The sequence below is a fragment of the Molossus molossus genome, unplaced genomic scaffold, assembly GCF_014108415.1.
Source record: "Molossus molossus isolate mMolMol1 unplaced genomic scaffold, mMolMol1.p scaffold_m16_p_22, whole genome shotgun sequence".
Classification (NCBI taxonomy): domain Eukaryota; kingdom Metazoa; phylum Chordata; class Mammalia; order Chiroptera; family Molossidae; genus Molossus; species Molossus molossus.
Genome location: NW_023425358.1, coordinates 19,339,910 through 19,365,568, shown reverse-complemented (window position 1 = coordinate 19,365,568; position 25,659 = coordinate 19,339,910). Strand labels below are relative to the sequence as shown.

The 25,659-nt window shown below is 44.0% G+C and overlaps 1 protein-coding gene and 1 gene segment (V, D, J or C); one reads left to right on the top strand and one right to left on the bottom strand.

The window, feature by feature from the left end:
• The window catches only part of LOC118639976 (solute carrier family 5 member 4), a 29,891-nt gene extending 18,246 nt beyond the window's left edge, over positions 1-11,645 (bottom strand). Inside the window, exons 1-5 of the mRNA XM_036276706.1 lie at positions 11,511-11,645; positions 10,784-10,855; positions 9,044-9,148; positions 4,347-4,406; positions 2,398-2,502 (exon numbers count right to left, since the gene is read on the bottom strand). Coding sequence (XP_036132599.1) covers positions 2,398-2,502; positions 4,347-4,406; positions 9,044-9,148; positions 10,784-10,855; positions 11,511-11,645 — 477 coding nt within the window. The remainder of the gene's footprint in view (positions 1-2,397; positions 2,503-4,346; positions 4,407-9,043; positions 9,149-10,783; positions 10,856-11,510) is intronic.
• Positions 11,646-17,530: 5,885 nt separating this feature from the next.
• On the top strand, positions 17,531-18,050 carry LOC118639896. The segment is given in 2 exon segments: positions 17,531-17,618; positions 17,740-18,050. Coding segments are annotated over 2 exon segments (357 nt in total).
• The last annotated feature ends 7,609 nt before the right edge of the window (positions 18,051-25,659 follow it).

Genomic DNA, 25,659 nt, shown 5'->3' with positions numbered 1-25,659 from the left:
GCCTCTTCTTGATGATCTGAGCCTAGAACCTAACTCTATGTTACATACACAGAGTACTTCCTGCAACTTTGTTATCACGGGGTTTTCAAAGGATATAACTACTGTGTGCATTGAGGTAAGACTGTACATTTTTACAAAATTGGATATTTACCAAAAAATTACTTACTTTGTCAGAAAAGGTGTCACTCATTGTATTAGAGTTGCCGTGAAACAGCTGCATCTACGTGCATTTACAGCTGTGACAGTCATACTGATCTGGAGGGTGGTGGGCAGTTATGTACCCATAGCATTAGGACTTGTGTATTCACACCTCATCATTTACGTATTAAGACACATTATCTTAATATGAATTCAGTGACTTTTTGTTTCTTAATATAGTACAATTAAGGCATTCAGTTGATGGTTTTGAAATTATATGTAAGTAGCTTACATATATGTATTATATTACATAATATATATATACACACATATATATAAATAAAATTTGCCATTTTTGCCATTGTATCATGTGCGATTCAATGGAATCAATTACATTCACAATGATAATAAAATATTTCTAATTAAAAAGAAGCATTTCATGATCCAGGATTTTCTTTTGCTTTTAAAAGACATTGGGACAACTGTCAATATCTGAACAAGGTTTGTAGGTTGCACGTTAGTTCGAATCAAAGTTAATTTCCTGGCTTTTTAAACATGCAGTGTGTTTCCCTAAAAGACGATCCATCTTTCAGGCATACAGACTGAAATATTTGGGAGTAAATGTGCTTCATGTCTGCAGTGGTTCTCAATATATGTATCACTGGAGGTTGAGAATCAGCGAACAAGGTGATGATTCTCAAGCCTGGGGGCAGGGGGACTGAACGCTGTCCTGTCCTAACTCCTCATAAGGACCTGTTTAATAAGTAGCCAGGACACACCTGTTATCAGAGTGTAATAGTGCACAGAAGGTTGTGCATTAGATTAGTCATTATTAATATCACTTAAAACATAACCTTGTAGATAAGGATGGACTCCCAGCTACTGTATCTGTTCAGCTGACCACAGACCCTGCTCAGTCTCACATGTGTGCCTTTGGCTTTCCTTCCTCCTCCATTCACCTCTCCATCCTTCCATCCCCTCCCATTCCTGGAATCCTTCCACTGCAGGAGGCTGCGTCTCGTGGGGCCCCTTGGGCCACTCTCATTCTGCTCTAGCACTCTGTTCATGCCCTAGGACCACAAAGCTGTGGAGGTCAGAGCCAGAGGAGAGCTGGGAGATCACTGAGTCCCACCCACCTGTGGAACATCGCAAGCTTCTCTGCTTCCCTCGGCCTCTCCTCTTTCCTGCCCTGGGGGACTGTGTAATTCCCCCCAGCGTCCCATGAGGATGACTCCCATTTCCACTCAGCTGAAAACACCCCCTTTCCTGGGTGTCCATAGCGCATCTCCTATGCTTGTTCACAGTCTATTCATGCTCCCCTTTAATACATTCGCAGATATTGTCAGAATGTGCTAACAGTTTTATGGGTAAATTCTTATCTCCTTAACCCTATGGTGAACTCCTAGTGCACAGGAATCTTCATGACCCCTGGCACGGAGCTCAACTATATACAATAGGTGCTGGGAAATGCTCACGCTGCATTAGGAGGCTCATGTCATCTGATCTAAGCAGCTGGGTCACTTCCAACAATGACTTAGCTCAACAGAAAAGCAATAATGGGGGTCAGCTTCTTTTCTCATGAACTTGACAAGACTATTTTACTCATCACGGATATATGAGAAACAACTGATTTACTCTTTCTTTGTTTTCTACACGTGCTGCTGAAACTTCAAATTCTTATCTTCTTTCCTTAGTGATTAGCTCCAAGGAATTTAATTTTCAGAAAACTTTAGAATTCTTTTGCCACTTATTTGCAACATGTTCTGTAGGAGCAGCCTTAGATAAAAATAAATGAAGGAAAGTCAGGGTAATAATACAAAGCACTTTCTTCTGGTCCACATGTCAGATAATCAAGATGAAAGTGAAAATATAGACAAAGAGAACAAAGAGGTTATTGTGCAGTGGAAGATCAGGGGACCAGAGAACCCCCTCTTTTATACCTCTAGAGAGCTGTGCTACTTGAATGAGATACGTGCTTTTCCTGCAAATCCACTTTTCCATGTCCTTAATGAAGGGGTGGGTTTGCACTCTGCAGGCTCCCATGACCTGTAAGCCTTTACTCTATGTATGCAGGGTCTCTGAAGCTGCTCCACCCCCCATAAAGACCTGGTAGAGACTCCCCAGGTAGTTCAAGACGTCCTCATCGCCTGACCCAGTCTATAGTTGAAAGGCCCTACACGCACCCAGCTCTCTGATCTTAGCCCTCCAGCCCCATCAAAGCAATCTCACGAAGTTAAATGCCAGGAGCACTGAACTCACTGAGATTCTCAAAGCCACACAGACGAAGAGGGAGAGGACAGAGAGGTAGATCTGAAGTCGCTTCCCTCCAAACCGCTTCCTGAGATATTCTGGCATGGTCATCACCTGCAGAGACAGACATCAACAGGGATTCACCTGCGGACCCCCGCACATTCAGGTCACTCAACATTTGCTAAGCACCCATGGGCAGGTAAGCCTGTGTGCGGCACCGTGGGGACTCAGAGCTGAGGGGGCACAGTCTCCGGAGAGAGTAGCAAGGCTGGAGGAACACAGACGTGGGGACGTGTTCCCAGCGCCAACATTTACTGGACGCGTAACCTTTGGCAAAGGGCCATCTCTCTGGACTTGATTTTTCTCATCTGTGAAGTGGCGTTTTCATAAGACAGTAGATGTAAAATACCTACCCCACTGCCAAATGCACAGTAAACACAACAAATAACTTTTATTATTTTCACCAATAATGTGACAGTCTAGTAAAAACAGTACTTGTAATTCCTGAACCACAATTATGGGTACATAATAAATGGATAATTGAATACATTGAAAATATGCATTTCGGTATATAGTCATGTGATTCTCTTTATTGGAAAGAGGGGTTTACATGAAATCCCCACTTAGAGGAACACCGTGGCTGTCAGTACTGAAATATGATTGTCTGTGATGTGAGAGGTGCAGCTTTCTGGTTGCATCATAGCAGACTGAGCTCATGAGTTAATCTTCCCCAGTATAAAAGAACGTAAAAGAAATATTTATACAATATAAAAAAACAACAACACACAAAACCAAAAAACCAAAAAACAAGAAGGGGAATTCTTGGTGGCTCAGAAACCATGAGGATCCCCTGATAGATTGTCGGTCACATCCAAGGACACACACCTGAGCTCTGTGGCATTGGTCTGTTAACCCAACAACAAAAGGCCTTTCAGAGTGAGAGACAACAAGCATTTATTTGAGATCAAAGAATAGCTATGTGGGAAGCAGTGATTCAGGCAGAAACCCAATAATAATGTTCTGATTAGGAAACAAAGGCAATAGGTATTTATGAGAAAGGGCATGGGAACAATCACACCAATGGAAAGAAGGCATTTCTATGGGTGTGGAAATGTTACCAGAGTGATGCTAACTACAAGCAATGTTTTCAATTTTCAGTCCCGTAGCCATCAGTCCAGTGGTGATAATATCTACCTTCTTGTTATCTTTGCAAACAGGTCTTTGGGCTACAAGGTTGCTTTAGGCCCAATCCAAAGGTTCTTTTGCCCTGTTTTAACATTCTGCGGGTTTGAGGCATATGATGGGCAAGGCAGTTCCTCTGGGATGGCAGCTTCCACTCCATTTTAAAGTGGCTCCAGATACTATGAGTTTTTATAAGTCCTTGCACCAAGGGCAGCATCATCCAACAAAGCTTACTCAAGCCTGGAGCTGGAAGGGACCCAGGATTAGCAAATGGGGAATAGATGGGACCTGCAGAGACACCAGCCAGAAAGGCTTGCCCCCTGAGCATCCCCTCTCAGGAATCACTTCAGGATACAGCACCCATGGTCTGGCGGCAGCAGCAGAAGGGATCAATGAGGGAGCAAGGCTCAGAGAGACAAAGTAGTGCCCCCATTGTTGGCAAGACCCAGGTTGAAGGGGAGCCGCCAAAGCTGTGGTACATCCTACCCCTCATTTAAAAAAGAAGCCCTTTATAAATGTCTGAATAGCAAAAGTCAGAATAAAGGAAAATGCCTTGTGTTGGTGAGGAGGTGGGCATGGGAACCCTCAGTAGGGATGCCAGGGAGAGCTGACTGAGCCCTTTGCAAGAGCAGCTTGGCAGCATTTGGTGGGTTTTTGAGAACGTATGTCCTGAAACCCTGGGGCAAATGGTATTCCCAGGTTCCGTGACTGGCAGAAAGAATGAGCAAGTAAATGAATGCCTGCGAGATGTGCCAAGAACACCTGCGGATACTCACCCCTGCCTTAATGTATATGGGGACGAAGAACCAGCCTAGAACCAGCAAGAGCAGCAGGGCCTGCAGGAAACCAAGAAAAGGTGAAGTCAGAGAGGCCTGGCTGTGGGCCTTGTCACTTGATGACCTCAGAGCCGGAAAATAACACGTGGTAAGTCCTCAATGTCCTCGGTGATAGATTCTTGGAAACTGCGACCTTCAGTGCAATGACGTATAACAAAACCAGATTTCCCATGGGCCAATGAATAAACAAGAGTTAAGTTCTTCAGGCATATTTCTGGTGATTTTTTGAAAACATCACCAAGCTTCTACATAAAGACCCTGAAAGCTTCTATTATTAAATATTGAAATAAATGTGAGCTATGTGTACATTTAAGAAAGATGAATAAAATATAATAAGTAAGATCATTGTTTTACAAACTGCTTATTCCAGTTCAGGGTCGCAGGTGACCAGAGCTTATCCCAGAGCTCAGGACAGTGTGGGACCCAACCCTGGACAGGACGCCCTTCCATCCCGGGGTGCACTCACTCACTCCCGCCCATGCGCACTCACTCAGACGGGGACAAGGTAGACGCGCTAATGCACCTCAAATCTTTGGGATGTGGGAAGAAACAGGAGCGCCCTGAGAAAACCCACACAGATGTGGGGAGAATATGCAAACTCCACACCTTCAATGGCCCCTGTCTGGAATCAAGCTTTTCTTCATTAATGTTATAATAAAATGACATTGAACAGAATGATGTTATCCAAGGACCTGCTGGAGGTTTGCTTGGATCCTCTCCCACTCAACCAATTAGGATCCATCCAACACAGCCGTGGATTCCTTGCCTTTGTTTCCATGCCTCAGAGGCCGCCATCTCCTGGGGCCCAGCCTGTGATGAGAGATGCGTGGTGAAGAATGAGCAGGAGAGGACTTCCGGTCAAGATGGCGGAGTAGGTAACCGCGGTATCGCGTCCTCCCACAACCACATCAGTTACAACTAAACTACAGAACAACTATCATCAAAACCACCTGAAATCAAGCTGAATGGAAGTCCTACAACTACAGAATTAAAGCAGCAGCCACATCCAGACTGGTAGGAGGGGCGGAGTTGGGATGGGCTGGTCCCACACCCAAGTGTGGCGGATAAAAATCAGGAGGACACCTCGGCTGGGAAGGTCCTCCCTGAGGACTGAGGGGGTCCCCATCCCACACCAGGTGCCCCGCTCAGGGTTCCAGTGCCAGGAAGAGAATCCCCATAACCTCTGACTGGAAAACCAGCGGGAACTGAGGCTCAGGGAAGCTGACGCGGCTGGAGCCATGGGCAGCTCCTTAAAGGGCCCGCGCACAGACTTATCAGACTCTCTCCCTCTAAGCTTGGAGGGGAGGCAGCTCGAGGGGCACCAGAGACATACAGGGAAGAACTGAGCTGTTTGGCATTGGAGTGAGGGCTGGGGAGGGGGCTTTCTCTGGGACAAACGTGCTGTCAGAGGCCTTTGTTCCTTTGGTGAGCCCTTCCCTGGGGCAGCAGATAGTCACCATACCTGGGACTCCAGCAACCTGGCTCACACTGGTAGCCCCGCCCTGGTGGCTCCCTGAGGCCCCGCCCCGCCCCACCCAACTTTCAGGCTCATCCAAGCTGTTGTCAGTTGCTTAACCATAGGATTGGCCTGTCTTGGATCCTGCTTCAGGTTTTCCTAAATTCTTTCAAACAAGCAGCATCTCGTCTCAGCTAGCCCCATACCTCTCATTAAGTAATACACAGAAACAAACAAAGAGAGGCAGCCAAAATGAGGAGACAAAGAAACAGGTCCCAAATGAAAGAACAGATCAAAACCCCAAGAAAAGAACTAAGCGAAATGGAGATAAGCAACCTAGCAGGTGCTGAGTTCAAAATACTGCTTATAAGGATGCTCAATGAACTCAGTGAGGGCCTCAAGAGCATAAAAAAGGACCAGTCAGAAATGATGGATGCACAGTCAGAAATTAAGGAGGCATTAACTGAAATAAAGAATAATTTACACAGATTCAATAGTAGAGTACGTAAATCCAAGAAGCAAACCATTGATTTTGAATATAAGGAAGCAAAAAACGCCCAATCAGAACAGCAAAAAGAAAAAAGAATCCCAAAAAATGAGGATAGTGTAAGGAGCCTCAGGGACAACTTCAAGCATGCCAACATTCGAATCTTGGGGGTGCCAGAAGGAGAAGAGAGAGAACAAGAAATCGAAAACCTGTTTGAAACAATAATGGTAGAAAACTTTCCTAACTTGGTGAAGGAAACAGACATACACATCCAGGAAGCACAGAGAGTCCCAAACAAGATGAACCCCAAGAGGCCCACACCAAGACACATCATCATCAAAATGCAAAAGGTTCAAGACAAAGAGAGAATCTTAAAAGCAGCAAGAGAAAAGCAGTTAGTTACCTACAAGAGAGTTCCCATAAGACTGTCAGCTGATTTCTCAAAAGAAACTTTGCAGGCCGGAAGGGAGTGGTAAGAAATATTCAGAGTGATGAAAAGCAAGAACCTACAACCAAGATTGCTCTATCCTGCAAAGCTGTCATTTAGAATTGATGGCCATATAAAGAGTTTCCCAGACAAGAAAAAGTTAAAGGAGTTCATCACTACCAAACCATTACTATATGAAATGATGAAAGGTCTTTTTGAAGAAAAAGATAAAATATATGAACAAACAAAATGGCAATGAATACATATCTATCGACAATGGCATCTACAAACAAAATGAACAGGCAGAACAGAAACATTCTCATACAGAGAACATTTTGTTGGTGGCCAGATGGGAGGGAGGTTGGGGGAATGAGTGAAAAAGGTGAAGGGATTAAGAAGTACAAATTCACTGCTAGACTGACAAACCTCAAAGGGAAAGGGGTTGGGGGGTGGGAAGAAATAAACCAAAGAACTTATAAGCATAACCAATGGACAAAGACAACAGTGTGGGAAAAAGTGGGAGGGGGGCAGGAGGGAGGAGGAGGGGGTCAATGGGGGAAAAATGAGGAACATCTGTAATACATTCAACAATAAAGATTTAAAGAAAAGATAGAGTGGAAAGGGGGCGGGGGAGAGAGAGAGAAATATGTATTTTATATCTCTATCTCTATCTCTATCTCTATCTCTATCTCTATATCTATTTATGTCTATATGGGTTTATTTGTCAATAAAACTGAGAAAAATAAAAATAAAAGGGTTTTTCTGCCTGGCCAGTGTGGCTCAGTGGAGAAAAACAAAAAAGAATGAGCAGGAGAGAAGAGACCTGAGCACAGCTGGACCACTGGGAGGTCACACTGTCTTTGCCGAAAGGAATCATTCTTGAGTGGCAGGGATTACATACAGAGTGACAAAGCAATGAGAAAGAAATTCGGAGATACAGTGCTCCCTATATTTTGTCACTTATAATACTGCTAACAGCATAATCTTGCAACCATATCAATGTCTGCAAAGTCTTCACATGCATCACTCATGCTGCTCTTACAACAACCGAGCAAGGCAGATGTGATCGGCACAGTGATTCCTGTCGCAGGGAGGGGAAACCTGAGCCTCACAGAGATGCAAAAAGTCCAAGGTCAGAAAAGAGCCAGGCTCTTGGCAGCCTTATCATCACACCCACTAGGGCCATAGGGCATTTTGTCCATGCCTCTGGAGGCCGGGTCCATTCTGGAGTCCCTGATACTGCTGAAGTAAAACTAGGGGCAAACTCTGCAATGAGGGTGGGGCCCTGGTCTTTGTAGTGACTCAAGGTCACTTCCTGTGTCCATCCAGAGATGACCTGTCCACACCATCACTGTGGTACAACTTTCTTCCCCGTGAGCATCCCCCTCTGATTGATACGCAGACCCACGGACATGCGAACACTGTAGAGGATAAGAGAAAAGAACAGAAAAACTCTGGCAGCTCAAGAAACATTATGGCACGTGGTCAGCCAAGTGTTAGATGAGCTGGTGTAAGTGACATGAGAGGAGATGGTATGTGTCCTTAAGACACTTGGGCTCTAACTAAGGGGCCACAGCTCCCGTGACGAAATGGCAGTAGAAGGACTAAGAACTCAAACACAGAGCCTTGTAGATTCTACCTACTTTTGCTGTCACTCCCTTAGTCAGGCCCCCCTTGGTCAGTTTCTGTGTGTCCATGTGGCATGTGTCAACACCGGGAAGCTCCCTCAACATGTGCCAAGCTCCAGCCATCATTCTGGATGGGCGCCTGTCCATGTGAGATCTCTCAAGACTCCGTGCGTGCTCCTCTCCACGTACTTTCTACACGGCAGTGAGTGTCTGTCTGTCTCTCCCGCTGGGATGTGAGCTTCTCAACAGAAGGGACTGTTGCTTTCACCTTTTTTTATTGCCTGCTTCGGTTTCAGAGCTGGACACATAGCATGATCGCTCAGGGAGAACAGACCCAAGTGAGAGCTAAAGTGATCAAGGAGGTCAAGGGAGTGGGGACTGACTCCTAGAGAAGTGACATTCCTGGTGGACCAGTTGCTTGGGTACAATCTCAGAGGAGGGGAACGTGACGGGAGCGGCCCAGGCACAAAGGGGCCACACAGGGAAGGCCCTGAAGTTCAAACAGGAAATGCACTAAAAGAGGAAAATACAGAAATCACGCCAGAGGAGTTTGTTCTATAGTGACTCCCAGAAAAACATACCTGGATAGAGATGTTTGTTTTTTTTAATTTAAAGATAAAAGCCTATGATGTCACTTACATTCCATTCAAACGCCGCAGTGGCAATTCCTGAAGCCGCTCCGGTCCCAGCCAGGCCCACGAAGTGGCCACTGCCAATGTTACTGGCGAAGAGAGAGGCACCCATCTGGAATCCAAGAGAACAGACTAAGATCAGAGTTAAAAGATTCAAATCAGACTTCGTATTATATATTTAAAAATTTTTATTCTTTATTGATTTTTAGACAGAGAGGAAGGGAGAATGAGAGAGAAACATCGATCGGCTGCCTCCTGCATGCCTCCCACTGGGGATTTGGCCCACAACCTGGGCATGTGCCCTGACTGGGATTTGAACCAGCAACCTCTTGGTGCACGGGTCAATGCTCAACCACTGAGTCATACCAGCCGGGCTCAAATCAGACTTCTTAAAAGCAAGTAAATGTCGGTGTGCATGAATCGTTTTATTGGAGAACAGCCAGCCCGTCGTTTTCCGTACAGACTCTGGCTGCCTCTGAGCTAGTGGCAGCACTGTGTGGTCACACAGACGGTGTTGGCCCATGGCCTCTGCACTACTTGCAGTCTGGCAAGGTACAGAAGAGCTTGCTGACTCTTGCTGTAGAGGGACATCCATCTACCCACCTAATGCTCTGATGCGGCCTGTTCTTGGCCAAGAACTGTCAGATCTCAGCCCCTTCAATCAGCCTCAAGACCGCAAAATTGTGTAGGAGGGACTTCCTCTTCGCCCTTCTGAACCTCGGGACCCTCTTTTAACCCACCCCATCACACTGCCCACTGTTCTGAAGTCTCAAAGGTCATAGTGGGCACAGGTGAGCACTAGTCCTGACAGAACAGAATTGGGGTTTGGGGCCCTGCAGGGCCCGTTCTTCTGTTCCCATCTTTTCAGCCCTCAGTAAAATTACCTTTTGTATTCAGGCATTTGGGGCCAGGGCATGGGATTAAGCTCATTTATAGCTGTGGGATGTTTCATTAAAACAATCCCAAGGCAATGCTGGATAGGACACCCCCATAACAATCCACTTCGAGCTGCAGTTGGTCTGCTTCCACCACCTAGGCCAGGGCATTTCCCCAGCTCTACTTCCCTTCACACTATTGAGTCAGCAGATCTGTGAAGGAGGCATGTACTGAGCACTCATGGTATACCCAACCCACTGCTGACACTGCACGGTTTCAGAGAAGACGCACCCTCTGCTGCAGTGAGACTCTTGTCAAGATGTCCAGATATCAGAACCCAGCGAGTAACTGGCCAAGAGTCAAAGAGGCATCACTCTTGGGCCTCACAGGGACGCACATGCACTGTCACAACTGCACAGAACACTGGACTGGGCCTTTGGGCTAGAGTGTAGGGTGAGGCTTCTCAGAGGAAGCAGGGGTGAAGCTCGGCGTTGAAGGAGGAGCGGAGAAAGGGGCACGCCCATCCTAACAAGAGGGTCCACGTTAGCTCAGGGTGGGGAACAAGCAAGAATGGGCTGTGGATCATCATAAGGAGCAAAAGCAGAAGATTTTTGATGTGGACCAGAGAACAAGAATATGAAGACTCCCTGGGTCTTCTCCAAGGCCACACCACACCTGCTGTCATAGTTGGTGACACACTGCCATCTACTGAAATGGTGGGGCAAAGCCCTGAGATCAGGGACTTAGGAAAAGAGACACCAGCAAGTAGGCAACCAAGGGCCATCTGAAATGGTCAGCATACCCAGCGTTTTCTCTATTTACTCTTAAACACACACAGGCAATTCATCCCCAGGACACCCTGACCACTCACCGGCCACCAGGCCACATCTCGACCAGCCAGGAAGAAGCCTCCAACAGTGCCCCGGTTGGTCTTCAGCATCGCCTGAGCAGAAGAGAAGACGTGGACGGTCAAACCACAGCCCATGTACCCAAGTTGCCCCAGACACTGTGCTCATGGTGCTGATGAAACTGACCTTCTCCAGCTCTCAGAAGAGAGAAACATTTTTCTGGAAACTGTGATACATCATCAGCTTTAAAGGGCCTCCGAATCATAGTTTCATAGAGACCCAGGGACTTTAGGAAATTATATTTCTCAGCTTTTGGCCTAATTGCTCTGTTTATTTTCATTTATGAAAACACTGTGAGGCATCTGTAGCCTCAAATTCATTACTAAAAGAAAGAACGAGCATCGGTGAATTAAGTACCCAACTCAACTAAGTTTGAATTTGAGCAAATAACAAAGGAAAAGAAAAGAAGTGAGATAAGATAAATAACGTTCTTATTCATTGTGCTGAACAGATTAAGTCTGCAGTTCCCGGGGCTGGCCCCGTTCACCCGATGGGGTTGTTAGAACAAATTAAGTCTGTGTAAACATCATCGATGCCACATACAAGTAAATTATTCTGAGAGAAGGACAATGAAATCTGTGGCAGCTGTTAATATTCTCTCAGCTCTGTCACATCACACCTCTCCCTCCCTTAGATGTTTTATCCCCAAGCCATGTGCCCACCCCAAATCCCCACTGGGCTCCTACATACCCACAGCCCAACAGCCATCACCACCACGAAGTAGATGACGATGACAGAGATGTCAGCAGCATTCCGGATGCGCTCTGACATCTCAGGAGGGCTTGGGGTCCCAGTCATGGTGCTGGGGCCTAACGTGCTGGCCATGGCTGTGCTGTCTCCCCAGGAACGGCCCTTTCCTTATATCAGCTCTGGGTTAATGATCAGCCTCGAGCAGGTGGGGCCGGCTCTCAGAACCAGCTCTCAGGCATGGGACCTTTAAACCTTTTGTCTGATGCTCTGAGACCCTGGGCCTCCAGCTGTCAGTGTTGGTCTAAGTGGAGTGTGAGAATGAGGGGTTTGAGACAGAAAGTGGGTGAGAATTGGAGGTGGAGAGTGAGGTGTTCACTGGGCAAAAAGACAGGGTCTTTAAGATTTGACCAGGTTGGGTGAGGATTAGGGAGAAATGGCAGGGGACAAGGAAGGGAGAAGGACAGAGGTGAAAGGGCTAGAGAAGAATCAGGAGAGAGACGGGGTAACAGACCCTTACAGATCAGATAAGATTTCTGCGCTGGCCGGTGTGGGTCAGTGGTTAGCGTCGACCCATGCACCAGGAGGTCACCTGTTCGATTCCCGGTCAGGGCACATGCCCAGGTTATGGGTCTGATCCCCAGTGGACGGCATGCAGGAGGCAGTCATTGATGTTCTCTCTTATCTATGTTTCTATCTCTCTCTCCCTCTCTCCCTAAAAAATTGATGAAGAAAAAAAATTTAAAAGAAAAAGTTGATATAAAATAAAAGATTTCTGACCAAGGAATTCTGTATCCTTTGAAAGATAATTGTGCAATCCATGGGCTCCAAAGCCCCATGAGCTTCGGCAACAGGTAGTCTAAGTTGGCTTTATATGATGCGTCAGGACCTTGGTAGCCCATGCGGGAAAGGGAAGTGACTCTATAAGCAATACCCGTGGAGGGGGAGGGCTGGGCTGTGACTGGGCCACAGGTTTTGAGAATGAGTAAATCACTGTTTTGATTACTGTAGCTTTGTAGTAGGTTTTGAAATCAGAAAGTATGAAACCTCCAGATTTTTTCTTTTTCAAGATTGTTTTGGTTGTTCAGGGTCCCTTGAGATTTCATATGCAGTTTCTCTTTCTGAAGAAAATTGAAATTTTAATAGAGATTGCATTGCATCTATAGATTATTTTGGGTAATATGGTAATCTTAACAACATCAAATCTCCTCATACATGATCATGGGATGTCTTTTCATTTATTTATGTCTTCTTTAATTTTTTCAGCAATATATATATTTTTTGTCTCATTGTACAGGACTTTCACCTCCTTGGTTAAATTTATACTGAAGTATTTTATTCTCATTGATGCTGCTGTAATGGGATTATTTACATAATTCTTTTTGGGGTTGCTCATTGTAAGTATATGGAAATGCAGTTGACTTTATGTGTTGGTTTTATATTCTTCAAGTTTGTTGAATTAATTTATTAGCTCAAAGTGTATATTTTATGTAATTTTAAGGATTTTCTTCATATATGATCATGTTATTGGTAATATGTGTTGGTTCTATATTCTTTGAATTTATTGAATTAACTTATTAGCTCAAACAGTATTGTTTGTGTAATTTTAAGGGGTTTCTTCATACGTGATCACGCTATTGGCAAACAGATAATTTTATTTCTTCCTTTCTAATTTAGATATTTTTTATGTATTTTTCTTGCTTTATTTCCTCTGGCTAGGACTTGTCTCACTATTTTGAATAGAAGAGATGAAAGCAGCCATTCTTGCCTTGTTTCTTATCTCAGGGGAAGAGCTTTCAATCTTCCCCACTGGGTATGATGTTAGCTGTGGGTTTTCCGTTTATGCCCTTGAGCACATCGAGAGAGTTTTCTTCTAATCCTTTCAATGTGCTGCTGAATTCACTTTGCTAGCATTTTATTGAGGTTTTTGCTTTAGTATTCTTAATGAATATTGGCCTGTTGTTTTCTTCCTCCTCTGGCTTTGGTATCAGGGTAACACTGACTTCATTGAATGAGTTAGGAAGCATTTTCTTTATTTTTGGGGAAGAGCTTGAGAAGAATTGGTGTTAATAACTTTTTTCATGTTTGATAGAATTTTTAGGGGTATTTTTTTTTCTTTTTTCTTTTCTTTTTTAATCCTTACCTGAGGATATTTTTCTATTTATCTTCAGATTGAGTGGAAGGGAGAGGGAGAGAAAGGGAGAGAGAGAGAGAGAGAAGCATTGATGTGAGAAGGATGCATCAACTGGTTGCCTCCCGCACAACCCCGGCCAGGGCTGGGGATGATACACAACCGAGGTATGTGCCTTTGGCCGGAATCAAACCTGTGACTCTTTGATCCACGGGCTGACGCTCTACTGCTGAGCCTAACAGACCAGAGCTTTAGGGTTACTTTTTATTGAGGTGTTTTTCATTATTGAGTCAATCTTATTACCAGTTTTAGGTCTATTCAGATTTCATATTCTTTAGTATTTACTTTTGGTAAATTAAGTGTTTCTAGAAATATGTCTTTTTGATCTAGTTTAACCAATTGATTGGTATATAAATGCTCACAGGATACTCTTATCATTATTTTAATTTCTGAAAAATCAGTAGCAATGTCCTCAAATTCACTCTTGATATAAGTAGTTTGGGTTCTCTCTCTCTCTCTCTCTCTCTCTCTCTCTCTCTCTCTCCCCCACCTCCCTCCCTCTCCTGAGTTAATCTAGCAGATAGTATGTTAATTTTGTTGGTCTTTTTGAAGAAACAACTCTTGCTTTAGTTGATTTTATTTATTCACTATTTTGCTTATCTCTGCTCTAATCTTTATTCCCTTCTTTCTTATAGCCTTGGGCTTAGTTTGTTATTTTTCTAGTTTCTAAAGGTGTAAAATTCTTAATCCTCACCCAAGAATATTTTCCCATTTATTTTCTGACAGAGTGGAAGAGAGAGAGAGAGAGAGAGAGAGAGAGAGAGAGAGAGAGAGAGAGAGAGAAACATCGCTGTGAGAGGGACACATTGACTTGTCACCTCTTTATTTTATTTTTTTTATCCTCACCCGAGGACATTTTTGCATTTATCTTCAGATGGAGCGGGAGGAAGAGATGGAGGAAGAGAGAGAGAAGAAACATTGATATCAGAGAGAGACAGCGACTGTTGCTACCCACACAACCCCAACCAGGGCCGGGGACAAACTGCAACGGAGGTACTTGCCCTCAGCGGGAACCGAACCCGGGTCTCTCTGGTCCGTGGGCCGATGCTCTAATCACTGAGCCAAACCGGCCAGGGCTTGACTGGTCACCTCTTTCAGGACCCCAAGCATGGCTAAGGACCAAATCACAACCAAGGTATGTGCCCTTGGCCAGAATTGAACCTGTGATTCTTTGGCCTGCAGGCCGACGCTCTAACTGCTGAGCCAAACTGACCAGGGCAGAGATCTTTTTTCTTTTTAAATAAAAGTTTTTTCAGCTATAAATTTCCCCCTTAGTGTAGCTTTTTTTGCATTCCATAAATTTTGGTATACTATGAACTTTTCATTTGTCTTGTTATTTTTCCTAGCTTAATTGAGATATAATTGAAAATTTTATATAATCAAAGTGTACAGGTGATGTATTGATATGTGTACACATTGTGAAATGATTACCACAATCAAAGAATTAACATATCCATCACTTCACGTAGTCACCGTGTGTGTGTGTGTGTGTGTGTGTGTGTGTGTGAGAGTGTGAACAATTAAGGTCTTACCTCTTAGCAAATTTCAAGCATACAATACAGTATTATTAATAAAGTCACCATGTTAATACATCCTCAGATCGTAGGATTTATTCATCCTGAAGAACTTTCACTGGTTCTGAAATAAACAGCTTGGTTCTAAGGTTTTTGGTGATTCAGAATTCTCTTTTTTTGGATCCCCAAACACATTAATATAATATAATAACATAATGTGTAATATAACAGTGTGATATAGACAAATATAACAGAACAAACTCTCACACATATGGTGAAATGATCTTCAGTAAGCATGCCTAGACCATTTAATGAGAGAAAGGACAGTCCCTTTAACAAATGGGGTTGGGAAAATTGGATATTGCAAAAGAACGTAGTTGGACTCTTACACCATTTAAAAAGGAACTCCAAATGGATTAAAGATCTAACAGTAAGACCTTAAACTATAAAAATTATGGAGGAAAAACTTCGTGACATCGTATTTGTCAGTGGTTTCTTGGATAGGACACCTGTGCATTAGCAACAAAACAAAAAATAGGCAACTGAGACATTATGTGATTCAGACCAGTTACAAGAAAACAAATATTCTCTGATTGCACATTGTGAGGTATTTAAAGCAATCCAATTCACAGAAACAGAAAGTAGGATGGTAGTTGTCAGGGATGGGGGTAGAGAAAAATGGAGAATCGTTGTTCAATGGATAATGCGTTTCAGTTTTTCAATATGAAAAAATTCAGGAGGTCCATTGTACAACAATATCAATGTCCTCCACACTACTCAACTGCACACTTAAAAATGGTTACGATAGTAAATATTATATAAGGTGGTGTTAACAAGATCTAAGAAAAGAAGCAGGGCTGGAGCCAAGGGAACTGTTGAAGTACAGGCATGGACGAAAATCAGAGTGTGTGAACACGGAAGGAGGAAATACCACTTACCTTTTCACTCACCTTTTTCTGTGGAATAGCACGTCCTTCCCTCGGGATATTAGCCACAAACCACAGCTGTGGTGTCATTGGCTGTGACCATCCCATCAAAGGAAATCACAGATGTTTTCATAGGGCATCACCATGGCTCCAGTTTTCCAATACCACTTAATTGCATCCTACTCCAGAATCACTGACTCTAATCATAAAACTGCCTTAATAAAGAGGCTCAAGTCCTGGCTGGTTTCGCTCAGTGGCTGGAACATCGACCTGCGGTCCAGAGAGACCTGGGTTTGGTTCCTGCTAAGGGCATGTACCTTGGTTGCAGTTTGTCCCCGGCCCTGGTTAGGTTGTGTGGGTGGCAGCCACTCGATGTGTCCCTTTCACGTCGATGTTTCTCTCTCTCTCTCTCTTCCTCTCTCTCCCTCCCACTCTATCTGAACAAAAAATGGAAAAATGTCCTTGGGTGAGGATAAAAAAAAAAAAGAGGCTCAAAATTGGGCTTAAACTATTCAATGTAAAAATAAAAGTAATAATACCCAACTGGTCTACAAAATAAGAAACATCAAACTTATATAAACTTTTTTCCCAACCTTTCCTAGACATCCAACTGATCACTAACCATATAGATTCTTTCTAATCCTCTTTCAAATTCATCTGGCCTTGCTGAGTGTCCATTATCACATCTTATTTTAAACCTTCATGGTGCTCATTGATTATGGCTATGATTGAATTGATTCCTGATTATCATCTGACCCCTGCCTGACTCCGCAGATTCTTTCTGCTCTCGTAGTGTCTTCTGACGGTGAAATCTGGTTCTGATCTCAGGGTTTCTCCCTCTTCCTGCCTGAACACTTGGGCTTCATTTTAGTGATGGCTGAGAAACTCATCGGCTGTGGTCCCTCCTAGAGAAGACAGAGCCTTTGTCTCCATTTCCTTCTAAACAGAGCCCATTTTCACCGTGATATTTCTCACCACCAATGACACAAAGCGACACTGAATGTCTGGACCAGAGTAGTGACTCTTCCTCCAATAGAGAGATATGCAGTGTGATCATAGATGCTGCGTGGAAACTCCCTGGACTCGTGGGGGTGCTGGTTGGGGAGTCCTGGGCATCATCACCTGCCTGAGTTCTGACATGTGTCCTGTATCCACCAGGGGACGCTGTGACATAAGTACCTGCTTGGTGCTCCCAAGTTTCTCAGCTGTTTCCCCACTTCCTGCAGGTCTTCTGTATGCTCACAGTGCTGAATGACGCCCTCCCTGCTTCAGTCCCCAAGGCTAAGTTTGAAGGAGGAGCTTGCACAGCCTCCAGATACGAGAAGATTTGCATGGAACCCTCCCACCCTCAGGATCAGGAGGACATATAACAAGAATTGGTGGGCTCAGGCCTGGCTGTGGGGCTCAGGAAGCAGAGTCTGGGGTGTCTCCACCATGGCGGGGGCTTTCCTTCTCCTCACCCTCCTGGCTCACTGCACAGGTCGGCCTGAGGGAATTCTGGGAGGGCACCTGTTTGTCACCTGGGGGGACAACCTCTCCTCCTCCCTGGGAAAGGGGTCTGTCCTGTCCTCACTGATGTCTGTGCTGTTCCCTCCTTGCAGGGTCATGCGCTGAGGTTGTGATGACTCAGCCCCGCTCCGTGTCGGGGTCTCCAGGACAGAAGGTCACCATCTCCTGCACCCGCAGCAGTGGCAACATTGGGGACAACTATGTGTACTGGTACCAGCAGCGCCCGGGCAGTGCTCCAACCACTGTGATCTATAAATATGACAAAAGACCCTCCGGGGTCCCAGATCGGTTCTCTGGATCTGTGGACAGATCCTCCAACACCGCCCACCTGAGCATCTCTGGGCTGCAGCCTGAGGACGAGGCCGACTACCATTGTCTGTCTGGTTATGACAGCTATTATTAGCACAGTAATTGAGGCCCGTGAGGAAGGGAGACCAAAACTCCTCAGAGCCTCCCTGTCCTGGGTCTGAACTCATCCCGTACCCACCATGGGAGTGCTCTTTCCTGTCTTCTGCTCCAATGATAGAGTTTGAATTTGCATGACTTCCTCTATTTTATTTCCAAAATGTGAAAATTTCCATCCATGTCTTGATGAACAATCTCCTAATCCCTTTGCAATCACTTTACAGAGGCGATTTTAGTTCAGAACAGGGTTTCTGAGCCTGGACACTACTGACTATGGGGGTGGGGTCATTGCTTGTGGAGGGGGCTGTTCTGTGCATGTCTAACTTTTAGAAACATCCTTTGGGCTTCCCACGTCACAGGCCAGTAGCAGCCTACTCTCTAAGTCATGACCAACAAATATACCTCCAGACATTTCCAAATATCCTCTGGGGGAGGGGAATCACCCCAGTTTGAGAAACACTAAGTGAAAAGAAAATGTTCTCAGCTATTAGGAAGCCTTTGGCTTTGACTCTTGTTTATGCTGTTGAGCTGGACAAGGGGGACTTGATGTGTCATCTCTCTGTGCTTCTGCGTTCCCATTTGTTAGACAAAACAGTTCCATTGAACTCACATGAGGTCAGAGGACCTGTGACCCAAGTACATGAAATCTTCTCTCAACCAGAGTGTGGAGTACAATTTGAGGCCAGACTAGTGTGTAATTACTATTTTTAACGTTTATACAAAGCACATGAAAATATAAGAGCTCTCTCTTCATTTATCCCCTCAGCGAGTGTTTTTCAAACATGTGATTCAAAGATGAAGAAAGACTTGACAAAGTCCTATTCTCTCAGTGTACATTGGAGATGGGTTGAGGCACAGACAAGAACAGCAGCATAGACAAGAGCATAATAATGGCCTTTCCTTCACCAGAATGTCGGGTTCAAATTTAAATTTAAGTGTAAGTTAATTTAAGTGAAGTAAAATTTGCAGTTCTATTTCTCACTCACATTATTTGTGCTTCAACTGCCTAATGGCTGCATGTGGCTGTTGGCAGAGCATTTCCACCACGAAATTTCTGGCAGGAAACTACCAGACAGTGCTGAAGGGGACCATCCACTTCCCATTTCCTTAACTGCTTTCGCACCTGTGAAATGCAAGCATCTAAAACTCTACCCGTCTTCACAGTCTCCAACACATCTCCCTGAATATTAGAGTGAACCTCCCATCCCGAAGGAACTCAGGTCAGTCATGTGACTAGCTCTGGCCAATGAAATGAGCAGAAGTGACAAGAGTAATTTCTGAGCAGAAGATGAATAACTAGCATGGGCTTTGCCAAGGTCTCTCCTCTCTGCTATGGGATGCAGCAGTGTTTCAGTAGAACCTTCTCTGTCTGCCCCAGGCTGGGGAGAAGATGAAGTGGAGAGGGCCACAACCAGTCAGGGCTAGAAATGGTGTAGTGTGAGAAATAGAGTTTTGTTTTGGTATGTCACTGAGATTTGGTGTAAGTTGTTACAGCAGCATAGTGTAGCCTATGCTGACTACTGTAGGAATGAGAATCAGAAATGGGGTGCTGCAGTAACAACAATTATGTAATAGACAACATTGGCTTTTGTGGTGGACAATGAAAATTGAGTACATTTTAGTGGAGGTTAAAATGTGGTTTTTCATGTTATTCATTGGCAAATAATTCATTGTTATCACCTGCAAAACATGAAGAGAGGAAAAATGATGTCAATGACATGATGGCTGTCATAAGAATAAAGCCTCAGGTCTGTTGATCAAGGGAACAGAGGAGTTTCATCAAACTAACCCCTCTCGTCCTCATCCTCCTCACTCACTCCACAGGTGCCTGGATCCTGGGAATGTGGCCCCTGGAGGACACTCAGGCTGTGCCCTATCCTCTGGAGTCCAGACAGACTCATTGGAACCCTACTCATCATCCCTGTCTTTCTCTCCTTCGTTCCAGGGACCTGGGCGCAGTCTCAGCTAACCCAGGAAGCCTCGGTGTCAGGGTCTCTGGTTTAGTCGGCTGCCATTACCTGGGCCGGAAACAGCAACAACATTGGATACAGGGGTTCTATCTGGTACCAACAGCTCCCTGGTGTTGTCTGCAAATGACTCATTCATTGTAGCAGCGGTCAACCCTCAGGGATCCCAGCTTCGTTCTCTGGCTCCAAGGCCTCTCTGGCCATCTCTGGGCTCCAGCCTGAGAATGAGGCTGTTTATTACTGTCCTCGTGAGACAGACGCGTCGGTGCTCACACAGTGCTCCAGGGCTGTGGGGAAGTGAGACACGAACCTCCCTTCTGTCTGCTTTTCCCGGGTGGTTGACTTTGTAATAATCTGTGACCAGTAGCAGTGGACGAATTAATTTTGCTGTAGCTTTTTTCCTCTCCCAGCTGTTCTCTCAGCCCATATCTGAACGGAATCTGTCGCATAACAGCCCACGTACATCCTGACTGTAAAGAACCCACCAGCATTGAAGAGCTGTGCTACTTCCACGTATCACCGGTTTCAAGATGTTACCTCAGGGGCACACACACAAACCTGTATCGTCTACATACATAATAAACAACCTTCTTCAATGTTTTAAATTTGTCTTTCTTAAAAAATCCTGCAGTTTTTGTTACTGGACAGGGGACCAGGCCCTGAGCGGGTCTGGGGAGGGCTGCCAGGCAGAGTGTGGCTTCCTGACTTCATGCAGGAAACATTTCGCAACACAAGTTCAGGTGATTAATTTTTGAGGAGGTTTGTTAAAGCTGGGGACAGTGAAACAAGGAAGGGCCTAGGACAGAAGAAGCAACAGGAGACTAGGGAGGGACATGAGCCCAGGCTGCTCTAGTTTGGCTCACTAAGAAGCCAGAGAAAAGGGGGCCTTAGGACAGGTTCAGGGAGTTATAGCTCAGGATGAGCGGCTAGTGCCCATTGCTCCCCTGGTTGCAAGTCTCGTGGGTCCCTTAGAGTTTAGGAGATGCATGTCTGTGGAGGAAGAAAAGGGAGAAGGGAAAGTGCAGGGCACGTTCCTGGCGGGGAGAGTGTGCACTGGGACCTTCATTTTCAGAGGCTTAAAGGCTGGGAGTTTAAGGTCTTAGGGCAGCATCTCAAGAGAGTATTCATCAGTTTTGTGCTGATGTGCCAGAAAGAGATTTGTTCCCTTAACTTCATCTGTCCTTGGGTGTGGTTGGCAAATGGCACCAATTGGGTTTCTGCTATCTGTCTTCCTGAGTTGGGTGATTTAAACTATTTACCCTCTGCTTGTGGAGAAGTGTTAAACCATTTTCATTTAAGTGTCCTTGGTTCAAGGATGATAGCATTTTGCAATTAACTATCTGTCTCCGTTTCCCTATTTGGCTGGTCCTGGCTTACAAGCCTGTCTCAATCTTCAAATAAACAAGAATAGACCTGTAATGTCATTGTCTCTATTATTGCTGCTGGAACATTAGCCATCATTTAAATAGTACCGCTTCCTTCTACATAAAGTGAAATAGAGTTTGTTTTTCCTCTTGAATCATCTTCTCTTAAACTTGACTTTCAACAGTTTGACTCTGACGTGCATTTCTGTGCCTTTGTATTTGGTTAACATCCTGGAAGTCCCTAATCATCTTGGGCATGTACTTTATTTTTCAGGCCATGATGTTTTCAAATGTTTTCTGCTGCTTTCTCCATATCCTTTTGTTATGGTACAGCAATTGCACAGAGAGAGAGTCCGCTAGTGGTGTCACTGAGGAATGGCTATTTTTACTCTGTCAATCTCTATTTTTATTGTATAATTTCTAATTATTTATGTTAAGTGAACTGAGCAATCAATGTATGTGCCTGATTTCCAGACACATTATAAAACCACAGTAATCATATGTGTGTGATATTTGTGGAGGGATAGACATAAATTAGTGGAAACAACAAAGAATCTGCAAACATCCACACAGGTACAACCACTGGTTTTTGACAAAGCTGCCAAAATAATTCAGTGGGAGAAGGATGGTCTTTTTAGCAAATGGCAGCAAAGCGATTATATCCAGAGGCCAAAAAAAATCCACACCCAACCCCAAAACTTCAACATAAATCTGTAACGACACCTGCAATGTAAAACTATGCAACCTTTAGAGGATAGCATGGATAAAGTCTCTGGGCTTGGCCTTTATTAAGGGTTTTTTCACATGAAAGCAAAATCAACATCCATAACATAACAAACATAAGCAATAAATCAGACTTTATCAGAATGTGTTTCTTAATCTGCTTGTGGAAAACCCTGTGAAGGGATTGAGAAGATAGGCTGCAGACTCGATAGAAGTATTTGCTAACCAAGTACTGACGGAGGACTGGCATCCAGAATATGTAAAGGAACTTTCAAAGCTGTTGTTAGAAAACCACCCACCTACCCTGTGAGCGAGTGGGCCACACAAACCCAGTTCCCCGAGGAGGACGCACAGACCGTCTGTACCCACTGGCAGTTTCCTAAATGTAAACAAGGGCGGGGCCAAGCAGGTGTACCGTTGCTCGCGTGGAAAATACAATCATTAATAAACCATAATGCAAGAATGAATCCTGCTGGGTACTCACAACTGAAGGACATTTTGGTTGTTTCCAGTTATGGTCTATTTTGGAAAAAGTTACTATGAAAGATCAGATACAAGTTTTTCTGTGCTTGTATGTTTTTCTTCCTCTAAGATAAATTTTCAGGAATTAAATGTCCACACAGATGATTATAGTTTTATGTGTGTCATTTGTCGTTTAAATTATGTTAATAAAAATAAATATTCCGATGGCATCACGAGGGAGTTTTACCGAACATTCAAAACAGAACTAACACCCATTCTCCTCAAACTATTTCAAAAAATTCAAGAAGAAGGAAGACTTCCAAACTCGTTCTATGAGGCCAGCATAATTCTAAATCCCAAACCAGAAAAGGACATTACAAAGAAAGAAAACTGCAGGCCAACATCTCTGATGAACATAGACTCCAAAATCCTGAACAAAATACTAGCAAATCGGATCCAGCAATACATCAAAAAAATTATTCACCATGACCAAGTGGGATTCATTCCAGGTATGCAAGGCTGGTACAATATTTGCAAATCAATAAAGGTGATGCACCACATAAACAAAATGAAGAATAAAACCACATGATCATATCAATAGACGCTGAAAAAGCATTCGACAAAATCCAGCTTCCATTTCTGATAAAAACGCTCAGCAATGTGGGAATAGAGGAATCATATCTCGACATAATAAAAGCCATATATGAAAGACCTACAGCCAACATCATACTCAATGGGCAGAAACTAAAAACATTTCCATTAAGAACAGGAACAAGACTGGGATGTCCACTTTCGCCTTAACATAGTACTGGAAGTCTTAACCACAGCATTCAGACATGAGGAAAAAATAAAAGGGATCCAAATTGGAAAGGAGAAAGTGAAACTGTCATTATTTGCAGATGACATGATATTATACATAGAAAACCCTAAAGACTCCATCAAAAATCTACTAGACTTAATAAATGAATTTGGCAAAGTAGCAGGATACAAAATTAACGTCAAGAAATCGATGGCATTCTTATACACCAATGATGAACTCACAGAAAGAGAAACTGAAAAAACAATCCCATTTACCATCGTGGCAAAAAAATTAAGATACCTAGGAATAAACTTAACCGAAGAAGTAAAGGACCTATTTGCAGAAAACTACAGTACATTGAAAAAAGAAATAGAGGAAGATATAAAAAAGTGGAAGCACATACCTTGTTCATGGACTGGAAGAATTAACATCATTAAAATGTCGATACTATCCAAAGCAATCTATAGATTCAATGCAATCCCCATCAAAATACCAACGGCATATTTCACAGAACTAGAACAAATACTTCAAAAGTTCATATGGAACCAAAAAAGTCCCAGAATAGCCACAGCAATTTTGAAAAAGAAGGACAAAGTAGGTGGGATCACAATAACAGATATGAGGTTATACTACAAAGCGACTGTCATCAAAACAGCCTGGTACTGGCACAAGAACAGGCATATAGACCAGTGGAACAGAACTGAAAACCCAGAAATGGTCCCAAGGCAATTTGCTTAATGAATATTTGACAAAGGGGGCAAGAGCATACAGTGGAGTAAAGACAGCCTCTTTAATAAATGGTGTTGGGAAAATTGGACAGCTACATGCAAAAAAATGAAACTAGACCATCAACTTACACCCTACACAGAATAAACTCAAAATGGATAAAAGACTTAAATGTGACCCGTGAATCTATAAAAATTCAAGAAGGAAATGCAGGCATCAAAATTTCGGACATCATATGCAGCAGAATTTTCACTGATACATCACCTAAGGCAACAGAAACAAAGGAAAAAATGAACACATGGGACTACATCAAACTAAAAAGCTTCTGCACAGCAAAAGAAACAATAATCAAAATGGAAAGGCAACCCACTGTATGGGAGAACATCATTGCCAATGATATATCAGATAGGGGGTTTATTTCCAATATATATAGAGTGCTCATACAACTCAACAAAAGGAAGACAAAGAACCCAATTAAAAAAATGGGCAGAGGAGCTGAATAGACACCCCTCCAAACAGGACATACAAATGGCCAAGAGACATATGAAGAAATGCTCAACATCACTAATCATCAGAGAGATGCAAATTAAAACAACAATGAGGTATCACCTCACACCTGTCAGAATGGCCACCATCAACAAATCATCAAACAACAAGTGTTGGCGAGGGTGTGGAGAAAAGGGGACTCTAATACACTGCTGGTGGGAATGCAGACTGGTGCAGCCGCTATGGAAAACAATATGGTGTTACCTCAAAAAATTAAAAATTGAACTTCCATTTGACCCAGTGATCCCGCTTCTAGGAATATACCCTAAGAAGCCTGAAACACCAATCAGGAAGAATATATGTACCCTCATGTCTATAGCAGCACTATTTACAATAACTAAGATCTGGAAAAAGCTCAAGTGTCCATTAGTAGACGAGTGGATAAAAAAGCAGTGGTACATATACACAATGGAGTACTATGCAGCTGTAAGAAAGAAAGATCTCTTATCCTTTGAGACAACATGGAGGGACCTGGGAAGTATTATCCTAAGTGAAATAAGCCAAGCAGAAAAAGGCAAATGCCACATGATCTCACTTATATACGAAATATAATGATTATAACAGTCTGAGGAATATGGTAGACCCAGAAACATGGAAATAGGCACAGACTGACATCCCTCAGAAGAGGGGGTGGGGGAATGGGAAGAGATAAACCACAGAACATATATGCATGTATGCATAACCAATGGACATGGACAACAAAGCTTGGGACGGGGCGGGTGTGGGGTGGGGAGGAAGGTATCAATGGGGTAAAAAAGGAGAAACATCTGTACCAAAAAAAAAAATAAAAAATTAAAAAAAAAATTCCCCCACCTGCGGGTGGTCAGAAGGTCTGCAGCAGGTGAGGTGGCAGCCTGGTCCTGCAGGAAGGGGACCAGCTCAGGGCAGGAGGCCGAGGCTTGAAGAGGAGTGAGCACTGGCTCAGGGCCAAGCATCCTTTTGCAGTGGGGACCTGCACCTGCCTCCTACAGACCACAGCAGGGAGAGGGGAGAACGGAGGCTGAGGAGGAAATGACGGTC